The 13,623-nt window shown below is 41.6% G+C and overlaps 1 protein-coding gene across 1 annotated transcript; it reads left to right on the top strand.

Moving 5' to 3' along the window:
- The first annotated feature begins 14 nt into the window (after nucleotides 1-14).
- rap2aa (RAP2A, member of RAS oncogene family a) lies at nucleotides 15-12,692 on the top strand. The gene is made up of 2 exons (XM_010735569.3): nucleotides 15-1,201; nucleotides 10,985-12,692. Exons 1-2 carry the CDS (start codon nucleotides 888-890, stop codon nucleotides 11,220-11,222), a joined length of 552 nt encoding a protein of 183 aa, XP_010733871.1. The 5' UTR covers nucleotides 15-887; the 3' UTR covers nucleotides 11,223-12,692.
- Nucleotides 12,693-13,623: the final 931 nt, after the last annotated feature.

Here is a 13,623-nt window from a genome sequence, read left to right as displayed (position 1 = left end):
GAATGATGGGAATTTTAACACATGAACGGAAATGTAAGCGCTGAATTTGACTGGCTCCCTCTGAGTGCGCGTACTCCCCCCTCCATTCAGACAAACGAGTGAGGGGTTCACAGAGGAGGGAGGAGGAGGAGGAGGGAGGAGGCCCGTTGGACCGGTCGCACATCCGTCTGGAAAAGGAGGAGGAGGAGGAGGAGGAGGGAGGATCCACAAGCTTTTTTTTTTTTCTCCTTGCCTCGGTACGGGAGCCTAGAGGGGACCAGCTGGTTTTACGCGGCGGCTTGTGGGTCTCCACCCCGAGAGTATGGCGGCTGGGATTGCACCGGAGAGCGAGGGAGAGACGGAGACATGCCAGAGATGGTGAAGGGGAAACAAAGACGCGCAAGTTCTTTAATGAAGTGTCGAGATAGTTTGTGTCTGTGCCGCTTGTTTCCCGAGGCGCTTGAAATATTACGCATGCAGCTCATTCGAAGGGGTGCTGAAAGCCAGCAGCGTTTTCCAGTGTCCTCGATGGAGCAAGTTTGTTTTTTTCTGATGCATACAGAGGGGGTGAGCTAAGCAGATGAAAACCCGCACGGTCCACATCAACGAGGGGCGAGATTTTCTTCCTTCCCGTGCGCAATTTGGACATTTGCGGTCCTCGGATGCGCGTATAGGCTAGCTGTCAGTGTCTGGCCTGCATGGGGGAATTTCTACAATGAAATCCATCTTGGGGCAACCGAGTCTTTGTGCTCTGCCATAGCTGTGCAGCGGCGAGCAAAGACTGTGTTATTGACAACCCGTTCAAAATGGGACACGAATGGTGAATGTGATTCGTGCGTGAACGTTTTGGGTTCATTTCAATGACGCGCGGAGATTTCTACCTTGACGACTTGATTTAAAAATCCACGATGCGCGAGTATAAAGTGGTGGTCCTGGGCAGCGGTGGGGTCGGGAAATCCGCCCTCACCGTGCAGTTTGTCACCGGGACGTTCATTGAGAAGTACGACCCCACTATAGAGGATTTTTACCGCAAGGAGATCGAGGTGGACTCATCACCCTCGGTGTTGGAGATCCTTGACACCGCTGGTACCGAGCAGTTCGCCTCCATGCGGGACCTTTACATCAAAAACGGTCAAGGATTCATACTGGTCTACAGTCTTGTCAACCAGCAAAGCTTCCAGGACATAAAACCGATGAGGGATCAGATCATAAGAGTGAAAAGGTTGGTGAAAGAGTAATGTCCAGATTGTTAAATATGAATGTTGTGGGATTTCTTCTAATGGCCTATCAGGCCTCTGTAGTTTGAGGATGGGCCGAGGCCTGCTCTGAGAAACTGTGCTTGAATGGAAATGTTGTGCATCTTCATGTCAGACTACAAAACAACACATGCCTGCTCTATTTTGGTGTACCAGGTCTCACCCACAGTGTTTGCAGGTAGGCACTGCAGTCCCAGCATCTCTGAAAGTGATCTCAGAGACTTCAGCATCTCTGCAGACTTTCCAATGTTTCACTCCTGTCCATCAACAATGTGAAAACCAGTCTGTCTTCCAGTCACAACATGCCAAGCTGCTGCGCTGTACCATCGAATATCTACAGTGCCGGACGCTACAACCCCTTGTGAAACACCCATCCTGGGGATACCCACGATTCAGTGCAATAGAGGCTCTGCAGACAGCTCCAAATACTGTACATCTCTCTGCAGACCAGAGAGAGAGAAGCCATGTTTTTAATTAACAAGCTGCACAAGCTCTTTTAGGAAGAGCGGCACAATTGGAAAGCATGAAATTGTGTGATGTCTGAGCGCCGTTACACAGATGATCCAGATATGAGGTCACTAGAGCGAGCCGGGGCTGATTGATACGTGGAAGAGGTTAGCTGAGGCTGTGCGGTCGTGCTGTCACGTTTATTGGTATTTCTCAGCTCTCTGACACAAAGTAGTGGACGTGATATGAACCCAGTCAGAAAACACTAAATACAACGAGGACATAGATGCAGCTGGGTAAATCATTGCTGTGATGTGTGTGTATGTGTGTGTGTGTGTTTGCAGGCAGCATGCACCAAGCTGTGACTGTGTGGGTTCATCAGTCATTGTAGATATCAGTGGATGTGTTCGAGTCAATGCAGGGAGTCCAGTAGGCTCGACAGAGAGAGACAAGGCTGGTCTAATGAAGAAGCATTATTCAAAGCAGCTCACACTGTTTACTGATGGAGCTAATTACTTATCACTAACCTAAAAAATGAAATTGAATCATCTTAAAGATGTTTATTTTTCTTTTGTTGCCTTTTAGTCTTTGTCCCCTAATTGGATTCAGGATTTTTTTTTTTTTTTCCAGATCCACCTTTTTTTATAAACAATCCTATAAATCTGTGGCTCCGGATGAAAGAATGAGGTCAACATGTTTCCCCCATATGAGTTGAGAATGGGGAGAGGTATGTGTAGACTGTGTGTGTGTGTGTTTACATGTAAACGTGTACATGTGTGCTCGCACAGCAGATGCAGCCAGGCTGTTGTGTGATTTCACACCTAAAGTCTGGAGCTGTTCTCTGCCGTCACAGAGGAAATTATTTTCTGAAACACCTACACAACACTTCATTTCAGAGTTACGCGTGCTTCACGTGGACCTGGTCGGTTAAAAATTTTAGATTGCGTGTTTTTAAATTGTGAGTTGAAAACACCTTTTTAATTCATGCACATCCTGCGTGCAGTTCTTTGTTAACAGAGTTTGTTCTGAATGGACGTATTTACTTTGGTTATTCAGATCGTTTCTCTTCGTTTGTGTAGTAAATAGTTATAAAGAAGAGATCAATCAAAGGATCTTAGTTGCCACATTTCATTGAAAGATTATGTTTCAGGGCATAAAAGGTTTTCTTTACTCTGAACAAACCAAAGCTGTTTGTATGCAAACGTACAGACATTTTCTGGTATTATAAAAGCTTCTCTCGCACAGCAGTGGTATAAGGTTTGCTCCTGGGAAGTTGTAAATATACTATATATGGTAAACTTAATGCTTCTACAATGATACACACATTGGCTGTGAGAGTCTTCTAGTAGCACAGCACTGTAAGTTAAAATGCATTTCCCTTTTTCAGCTGATGTGAAAACGTGAAGTGAAATTGGACTTATATTATGTGGCAGGCTAGCTCATAATAATGACACACTGTATGTATTTCCAAACACATTTGATGACCCATGACCATGAGTCTGTCATGTTTTCTCTTGTTGCTCAAGGTAGAAAATAAATCACAAATTCTGATTATAATAGCAAATCACAGGTTAACCTATCATGAGATTCGCTGTTAAACATATAGGGCAGGGGTTTTCTTCTGTTTATGTACCAGGCATTGTTGTATCAATAGCAGCAGTGTGTGTAGGTTCACATATACTGCACATATTTAACTTGGTGCATAAGCATTTTGATTCCTAACATTAGAAGCTATTATGAAGACTTTATTGTCTTTTATAAGTCTTTTTGTGACAACAAATAAACCAAATGTAGAAATAATTACACCTTGATGAATCCATAACTAAAAACCTAACGATTTCTGTACAGATAATATCTCACAGTGACTCTTCTGTTGACGCTGTGTTAATCTACATATGACTGTTTAGGTTCTGGATAAAGAGAACGTAGCTTGGTTTCTTTCCTGACTGAAAAGATCGATCCCATCATTGCCCTATTAAAAACCAGAGCTGAAACGCAACAAGTTCAGGCATGTTCCGTGGGGCTGGTTTGAAGGGTATTGTGGGAAATGTAGGAAATCTGTAAAGGCAGCAGGAGAAGACTAGACAGAATATGAAATCAAAAGGAATTGAGGCATCAAAAAGAAACGCAGAATCACAGACCGATGAGAGAAAACCGTGATAACGTCAGCAAAAGGCTGGAATTTTCCAGAGCGGTTTAGTTGATTAATTGATTAGGTAAACGACAGAAAAATAGTGAAAAATTGCTGCAGTTTTTTTCTCAAACGGGAGGATCTGCTACTTTTCTTTGTCTCGTATCATAATGAACTCTATATATTTGGGTTTTGGACTTTGGGGCTAGATAAAACAAGACTTTTATAGATGTGGGCTCGGGGAAGTTGCGAATGCCATTTTATCACTGTTCTCACTGTAATCAATTAATCATAAAACAGCCGCAGATTTTGATTTATGAATATAGTTGCAGCCCAAAAATCCTCGACTGAGGGATGGCTGGAGTAGAAGTTTGCTTCAGCAGTTGCAGGTGTACCCTATTATATTTAGGAGATGTAATTTGTTATATAAAGCTCAGCTCTGTGCATTGTTGTCACTGCTTCTCTTGCCTGTCTGTCCCTCCTCGCTGCCAAAACACTGGTGACCCGTCACAACCATATCGGCATTTGTTCGGGTCAGAGGCGCTGCTGTACGTTGCTCTCATCTGAACCCTGTCAGCATCCATCATTGCCTGCTGTTAGTGGCACAGACGGGCTTTGGCACAGAGGCCATGGGTGCACAATTACACCCTGGTCTGTTTTGTTTGGGACCTCATCACTCCTCACTTCAGCTGCAGTTACATTATAACTATACACCAGGGATATAATGCGATCGGTGACTTAACGGAGCATCTAAATGGCAGTGACATGGTCACACAGTGAAGGAGAAACAGTGCTGTAACAAACTGTCCTGTTAGTGTTGATATCTAGACTCCAGTGGTGTAGTAGTTGCTGTGATGTTGATACCTTTAGTCTACATATTTCTAATTTATTCTGCATGTCTACTCATTTCAACATTGTACCAAGGCTTACAAACAGTGGAGATATTATTCCAAGGCTTGTTCCCGTGCCAGCTGGTTGAAAGGATCAATAAATGGAGAAGCAGCAGTCTCCAAGTTCTCCCAGAAAGATCCTCTTTCATTTGCGTCTTTGTCTATTGTGAAAACTGGGCAAAAGAACTGAGCTAAAGTTCAGTGATGATTACTTAACCGTTCACTTTGCCTTCAAAATAATGTGCTTAAGGCCATCGTGTAGTGGTTGTAGCTCTCTGATATATCCAACAAGTTGTTTCTGCTCTTTTTCGAGTCACTACTTCAGTGAGAGAGTAACCCACGGTAACATTTGGAGACGTTCAAGTGGCTTTTGTGTTGGCGATGTCTGTCAGTTAGTCCAACAACTACTCAACATCTATGGGATTGGCTTAAATTCTGACACATACATTCATAGATACATTCATTCAGGTTCTCCAGCAGACTGGATATTGTGTTATACTGTATGTTATATTATACCTGAAGCCACCATCATATCACATGACCCCAGCACCCTCAATGGAGAATTCAAAGGCCCAGTTAGCCATGATGTTTCTTAAGTGAGAAGTGGTTGAAAAAGAAGTGTGTTTCAGTCTATTAGATCTATATTTAAAGCAGTAATTTAATGTTGCTGATTTATAAAGAGACAAAAAGATAGGCCCAAATATAGTGATGTTTAGCCTATTGTATGGGGAACACCCCAAAAATCTTTGATCTTGCACTCCCTGTGACATTATCTGACTTGTAAACTGAGTCTTTTAACATATAAAGCATATTTATGTGGCATTATGTGGTATATTTATTGTGTACAGTTTGTCACAGATTGTGCCTTTACAAAATGTATCTCGTAGTGTTTAGGTTAATTAGGGCTGATGCCAAAAAGGTGCGATGAACTCAAATAGAGTTTGCTAGTTGGTGACAAAATGCCATAGAACTATTTTTAAAGTGCTCATTACAAACTGAAGGTGTCGCCATGAATGATAACAGATATAAACAATAAGCAAATATGAAAACTGCCAGGCGACAAGCTGTGTGTGCTTAGGTAGTTTATAGCTTGTTTGTTTTTAACCAAGTCACACAATCAGTGAATATCTAAACATATTCAGAGTCAAAGTTAATAAGCGCTTCGTCTTTTGCATGTAAAAGTTTGCAGATTTACAAGCTGTCCGTCTAGTGTATGCACTGAAGTAATATCACGCGTCGACTGTCCAATGTAATTTTCATTTCAGACATGAGAGGTGTCGCTTAGGGCATAGTTTGTGATGATAAAACTTATGAATGAGTCTCTGAACTATTCGAAGCTTGCTCATTTCCTTTCATATCACTACATTATTTTATGAAAAAACAATCTGCACAAATGTTTCATGCAGTGGCAGTTTACATGAACTTTGCACAGTCACGGGGGGAATTTATCTCAAATGGCATAATTGCTACAGGGAGCTAGTCTGTCCCGTATTATTGCTGTAATACATCAGATCCAAGGATGACTGGCCTGTACAGTTTGTCAAGTACAATACTCGTTTATCTTTCCCTTTTTGACATGTCTTGGCCAGTGTCTCCATCATCTGTGAATAACATCAGATTCTGAAGGAAAGGGGAAGTAGGGAATTACTTTTTCCAACCTTGAGAGAATCCAAAAGAAACTTTAAGTAGTATCCCTGACGTTGTCTTTTTCCTCTTTCTTTATTTTCTCTTTCATTCTTTGGAAAGCGAGTGAGTCTTCGTGTGCTTATGATATGTTTACCAAAGACTCTGTAGATGTCTATTCCTGATTAAATCTTTCTTTGCCCTGATGCTGTGCCAGAAGAGAGGCTGCTCTCTGACTCAGCTGATTTCTGACTAAACTGAAGACCCTCCTAAAAAAAAAAAAAAAAAAAAAAAAAAAAAGGGCCGTTGGGAGGAGGCCCGGCACGCAGCCTGTTTCTCCCCTCATCCTGACAGTGTTGGCCAGAGTCAAATCCGGAGACTCTTTGGGCCGCTGGGTTCCACCGTCCGTCAGCAAGGCCTATGTGAATTGATGCATCATGCATTATAGATAAGGTGTGTCTGGGCCAGCTCGAATGGGTGTTTGCAGTCGGGAGTGCTCCAGTGCGGGGCGCCGTCAAGCTCACAAGCTGAAGGCTAAAGCGTGACATATGCTGTTTGTGTCACAGCACAAACAAAAGCAGACTATGTATTTGTCTTTTGTGGCTCGTGTCTAAACAGTGTAAAGCCTCACTTCCATGCATCAGCCACTGTTGGGTCCAGACACAGTGCGGCCAACACCCTTTGTGCTGTGGCCCTGGGAGTCTCGGTATCCGTGGCAGCCACCGTCTCACACCTCCTGGGACTGCTGGTTTCCTCCTCTGTTATTATGACTATATATAGACCCTCTCCTTTGGTACCAGATGTCTTTGTGCTGCACTTCTGTTACGATGAGGCCCCTAAATGAGCTACATAACTTGTTTATGGCTGTTAAGTCCTCCATTTTGGTTAAAATAAATAAAACACGGTGCGCTCGGGCGTTTGATATGACCTTATTGGATTGGCTTTACTCTGATTCCTCCTGCTGTTTTGGACATGCGTGATAATTATAGCTCGATTTCTGAGCGTTAACATGCAGGCGTCAGTGGATTGGAACTCCGTATCTGCTGAAGTATCCCCTGGGTGTTAGGCCAAAGAAAAGAATAAATACTTTGATAAGGATGATGATATATAGCTGAAAATATGACTTGATTTGTCAGTAGTGAATAATTAGTTCATCATTTATGCAAATTTTAAGTAAAATTACGAGTTCCAGCTTCTTAAGAATTAATATTTTCCAGTTTTCTTAGTCTTCCCTCATATTAGAGTGTATCATTGAGTACTGGACTGTTTGCTTGGACAAAACGTGACATTTTAAACCCTCACTATGGGCTCAACAGTGCACACCTAAACTGTGTTTTAGTAGAATTTTTAGGCATGAAAGTGAGAAACAGCATATAATTGCTGATACAAGATAGTCCACTTTCCGTAGTCCTCTGAGAGATTTACCACTGGAGATCTGAGCCACAACCACAGCCTGGGGCTGAAAAGAAACACCCAAATGCACCATTACCCCCAAGTAAACTTTGAGCCCCCCTGTGGCTTCTTCTAGCTCTAAAAGTAAAAGTTTTGCCTTTCAATCTGCTCACCCACAACTATGTTTAAAATTCTTCAGTGAAGGTGGGAATTTAAGGTTCAGGGCAAGAACTGCCTACCACCAACGAGACGTGGTCCAAAATAGTGCCAAATAGTGGCCTTGCTGTTTTTATTGACACCAGGAATGCACCACACCTGAACACTGTGCGCTGAGTGTTACATCCGAGAAGCATAAGCTGTAATTTCTCATTCAGGATACCTCCAAGCTAGTGGAGCGCTATCACGCTCTTGGTTACACGCCGACCGACCTTGTGGATCGTCTCATAGATTCTAGTAGTTCCTCTCGGTCGGTGAGCCGATCCCGAGAACAGAACAGGACAGCAGAGATTAAAGTTCCCTCTGGATAATGTATTCATGGGTAGATCAAAGTGGGCTCCCTATTCTCTGCAACTTTTGAGCTTATTTAACGGTGAGACCTGCAGCCCCCCTGGCCCCTGAGAGATTCTTCGGCTGCTCAACTTGGGAAAAGTATCCCAGTCGCTGCTTTGCTTTTGTGGTCTCTCTCCTGCTCTCCAGCATTAGTAATTTCCTTGTATACCTGTTACCATAGCAATCAAGGTTGAGGGATTTCTATTAATAATTTAGAAGCATGTATATTTCATAGAGAGAGAGCAGCATTTGATGATGATGACGGGTGTTCTGGTTAGGTTTGACGATGTTGCTCGGTGTCATGGACAGAGACATTTAAACTCTGTTCAGATGGGTCCAACAGTTGGAAGACGCTTCCTTGCCTCACATACAGAAATGAAAGAACGTGAATATGCATGATCTGTTTTTGATCCCCTCTGAAATATAAATCAATGTAGCGATCATATCGACGAAACTTCATCAGAGCCGCTCTGTTTTGATAAATATAGTCCAGTAGCCTACTTTAACCGAACCGACCGTCACTTCTGGCTGTCCACTAAGTAGTCCAGCTCCACAGTGACATGCTGCGCTCCAACAACATGACAGGGAGTTCAGAGCTCAAAGGATTATGTCCACTTCGTACCCTCAGGGGTCAAGAGCTACACTACCCATTTCCTGTTGTCTACTGGGTCAGGCTTTGGATGCTTACACGAGGCCGGGTGGTGGGTGGTGTGGAAGTTCAGTGGTTATCGCCCTACAGCGGTTCTTTATGTGAAAAGCTTCCTCCCACAGACAAAGACCGATGTGTGATGTGTAGAGTAGAAACACATTTCTTTCTCTCAATTTTAGCCTTCCACCCACATTAAGACCATGTTTTGCACCCAGCAGAAGCTTTTTGTAAATGCTTTAAAAAAGCTAGCCTTGTTTTGCCATATGGACGGGGAAAAAGTAACAATTTAAAAAACAGCTGACAAATGGTGTCTCACTGAGGAATGCTAAGAACTTTCCTACCTCCAATTTTCTATATAATTGCTTATTTTTAAGGCTCGTTCTTTTTTTGTTTTGTTTGTGTTTTTGTTTTTTTGTCACTAAAAGCCATCTGGATACATTTAATGAAACAGCCAGGTCTAAATTGATTTTCAGGCAGATGTTGTGTCCTCACGCATTCAAAAATAGTTTCCTTCCTTGCGAGCTCAGAAAAATGCTTTCGCAATAGAAAATGAAAATAGGAGGTAAGAGGGCGAGATGGTGGTGGAAAAAAACAAAACACAAATGAGTTTCTGAGTGTGCACCAGGGTCCCTCAAACCAACATATACTTTCATCCATTTCTTTCTTGTATTAGGATACAGACTATTTTATACAGACATTTGTGGCCCCCAAAGGATGAATCCTGATGACTTTGGTGATCCCTCCCTTTCTTAGCACCACAATGAGTTTGATAGTTTGGTTTTGACGTTTCATACAGCAACATCATCAGGTCGAACATGTCCAATACATTCCCATCAACCTCAGCTGTGCTGTGTTTAGTTAACACAGAAAACATTGTACCTCCCATACATCAACATATTGTTATTTTGATATCATTCTGATACTGATATTCTCAAAGTGCAGACTCTGTTTTTAGCATTCAAATTCCATGATTTAGTTTTTTTTCCTTCATCAGAAGTGATGATAATTAGCCCCACTTACTGCGTACGTCAGTATAGGGTTGTCATAATTTTTGGTCTTTGTTGTACAATGACAGCAAATAAAGTGGTGATCAAAAGCCTCAAAGCTGAAGTGTAGAAATGACTAGTATCCTCGGTTAAGGGTCAGCATTTATGATGTGCAGTCACCAAAAACAGAACCAGAAACAACGATGCCAATGTTCAGTTTACGTGTTCTGTCATCCGGTTATATTGTAACACTTAACTTCTGAGCTGTAAGTCACGGAGAGAAACTTGAGTTCACTTGTAATAAAACATGCTACATAAACCACAGAGAGAAGGGCGCACAATGGTACCTTGAGTTTACGTGTAATTAAACGTGCTACATAAATAAAACTGCTGAGACAGGCCAATGTCTGTTCATTCAACTACACGCTTATCCAGAATTTGGCGGTAATGCACCATGAGGACTGCCAGCGGCCATTAAACCAGTAGATTTTTTTGTTGTTTTTTTTGTAGCTGTTTGTCTTTTTTGGCTTTTCATTTGGATTGCAAACTTTAATATTATCTGAAAATACAAACTGTGTCCAGAAAATGTCTCACTGCTCATGCCATTTTCATATTTATTCACATTAGTGGAGACATGGAAAAAAGGGATGGCTGAGAATGTATTTTAGTCACTTATTACACCATATAATCTTCATGTCATATCATTAGAGTTTGATCTACAAAACGTCTGAAACCATTTGATAACACAAATTGGATTCTTTTGACCGTTCCCATTTATATCAGGATGTGTGCACGAGCGCTCATACATGTGTGTCTGATGTCTATATTTGAGCTTGTAAAGTGTTCACCTCATTCTCAGATTCAGTCTGATAGACCTGCGATGACTTAGGATGCTTCCCTGCCTTTAGGCCAGTGCTCCCTTCAACAAACATGGAGACACAGATCAAGAAAATGAAAGACTGTTGAATGATCTGATGTTTTTAGCATCAAATAATATCAAGTTCTGAAAGTCTAACTGTCTCTACAGACCCTATACAGTTCCTCAGCATCAGTTTGATGTGGGTGTGTGTGTCTGTCCTCAGGTACGAGAAGGTTCCTGTGATCCTGGTGGGGAACAAGGTGGACCTAGAAAGCGAGAGGGAGGTATCGTCCAGCGAAGGTCAGGCCCTGGCCGAGGAGTGGGGCTGTCCGTTCATGGAGACCTCGGCCAAGAGCAAAACCATGGTAGACGAACTGTTCGCTGAGATCGTTCGGCAGATGGACTACGCCGCCCAGCCAGACAAGGATGACCCCTGCTGCTCCTCTTGCAATATACAATAGCCCTGGAGGCCTTCAGGAACAAGCCAGGCAAAAAAAAAAAAAAAAACTACTTAGAGGAAGCTACTTCGACTCGCAGCAGATATACACTTAGACACACACACACACACACACGCACATGCCGGTTAAACGGAAGATAAATAAATGGTTGAACGCGATGGATTTTAACTCTGTGGAGCATAAAATCAGCAGTGACACGACTATTAATCTCGAAATGTGAGTCATGAATACATTTTGAACAAAGAAATGCCAGGAATTTGCCGCAAGAGAAATTGACAGATGACAAAAAAAAAAAAGAACATGCCCTCGCCTTATGTTACTCTCTTTTGTTGTTTGGGTTGGTTTTTCAGTTATGGAAAAGAATCACAGGATCTTTTTTAGATTTCTCTACAATCTGCTAAAAAAGAAGTTTTCACCTGGTTTGTTTCACACAGAACGCCTGATTAACACATAATTATTATTATTTCCACGACTCAAGTAGCTACTGTACACGAATCCAATAACAGATGTTTAACAGAGTATTTGATTTACAGTATGTGCAAGCGTATTTTGTGCAGCGGTTGGTTTTTCTACTCATCACAGGGCTGAACCAAAGAGGTGACCTGAAAGCACCTCCGTTTTCTTGTGTTTTGTCGAAAAAGGAACGGAGAGGAAATGGTGGATAAGTCAGTGTCTTTCTTGAAACATTGGTGCAGTCATCTCCTTTTTTCCTATTTTCTCACTTTGAGATGAAATAGTAAACATAACAGCAGAGTCTCACATAGCGTGTGATGTTTTGTTTTCCTCTGCGGGAGACTGACAGCAGATTGCAGAGTAATAATATAACTAACTGCTTCACCCCGATGGGACAAAGAGTTCATTCTTTTTTTCTTTTGTTTGAATATCTCTCCAGACGATCTCTCTAAACTCTTTTCAGGAATGGGTGACACGTTTTAAAGTGAAGATGCCAACATTTGTCATACTTTTACATTTTCATTTTTTTTTCTCCGATGTCAACGACATCGGGTGCTCGAGAGTTTCAACATCCTGATCCCGTTCTTTACGTGCTCAGAGTATTCAAATCCATAGTAACAAATAGTAACAACAAAGGCGACGATGATGACGATAATAAGAATAACTAATGGTAGTGTAAATATTTTGTATTGAAAGTGCCAGCTCCTATGAAGACACTGACTAAACACATGTGGAACTGTCAACTGTATGCATGGCTAGTAAACAAAAAAAAGGACTCTTATTGTTTGAGTTTAAAATAGGCTGTGGAAATGTGCAAACCAAACACATACACGTCTGGATCTGGACACTGTCTCAACTGTACCTCTACAGTATGTTGCCACGGGAACCAGACTTTCCCCGTGTAACCATTTTCATTGTTGATTTTATATTTTTTTATGTGACCATTTACTCTTTATTCCCTCTCTGAATGGTGACACTGTTACATTTGACACCTAAACAATAAAAGTGCGTTCAACACTCGACTTGGAAGTGAAATGAAGTGAATGGACTGACAAGCTCTGATGCTGTCTCTTTGTTTTCCTGCTTTGAATTCTTCATAACTATAATAACATTTGTTTTAGATTTCACAGAGGCTCTACACACTAACAGGCCTTGATCACTCTCCTCTTCAAACACCGTGGGATTACATTATACTCTGCATTTTAAGGATTTAAACATAAACTTCATTGCTGCCAATGAGTTGGAGCTGTGGATTAGTCAGCTGTGAGGTTTAATGTGAGCCCAGTTATTTGTTTTATAGCCTATATTATTACAAGTATACCAAATTAGCTATTGGCTCTTACTGCAAAGAACCCATTGATGCACAGACATCTAAGACTGGAGTACTTTGATACTGAAGAAGACTGATGATTCTCAGACATTAGAAATGACTTGTAAAGTCCCAGTTAATCTAAAAATATGTTTTAGCAACAGTTTGAAAATCGATGCTTTACACAAAGAGAACGTGCCTTCACACCAGTTCACTTTCTCCCTTTACCAGCTGAAAAGCAGCACAATACTGAGATGTTTCTGCTCCATCTCTGCATTTTTTATTTTTTATTTTTTATGGTTGCTGCAAGAAGTTTGACTTGTGGTATTTCCTCCGACCGTCTAGTCTTGTTCCAGACTTCCAAATTTGCTGCCCACACACCAGATTTGTTAAACAAATATATCTGGTGCTGTCCACTGTAATGAAGTTCACAACTGTTTTTTTTTCCACTTAGAGAAAAAACTGACCAGTTTAAAACTTTAGCTACAAGTTGTTGTATGTCCACTTGCAGACATAAACTGATCAGTGATTAACGTGGAAAAACATGATTTATAAGCAATAATTCTTGGCTACAAGCTAAAGAAAAAATAGGAGGCAGCACATGTAATTATCCTTTCAATTTTTTAAAAAATGTTTAGCGAA

This window comes from Larimichthys crocea, chromosome XVIII (genome assembly GCF_000972845.2).
Source record: "Larimichthys crocea isolate SSNF chromosome XVIII, L_crocea_2.0, whole genome shotgun sequence".
Lineage (NCBI taxonomy): Eukaryota > Metazoa > Chordata > Actinopteri > Sciaenidae > Larimichthys > Larimichthys crocea.
The sequence above is the reverse complement of the archived record's forward strand: the minus strand, read 5'-3'. Positions and strand labels throughout refer to the sequence as shown.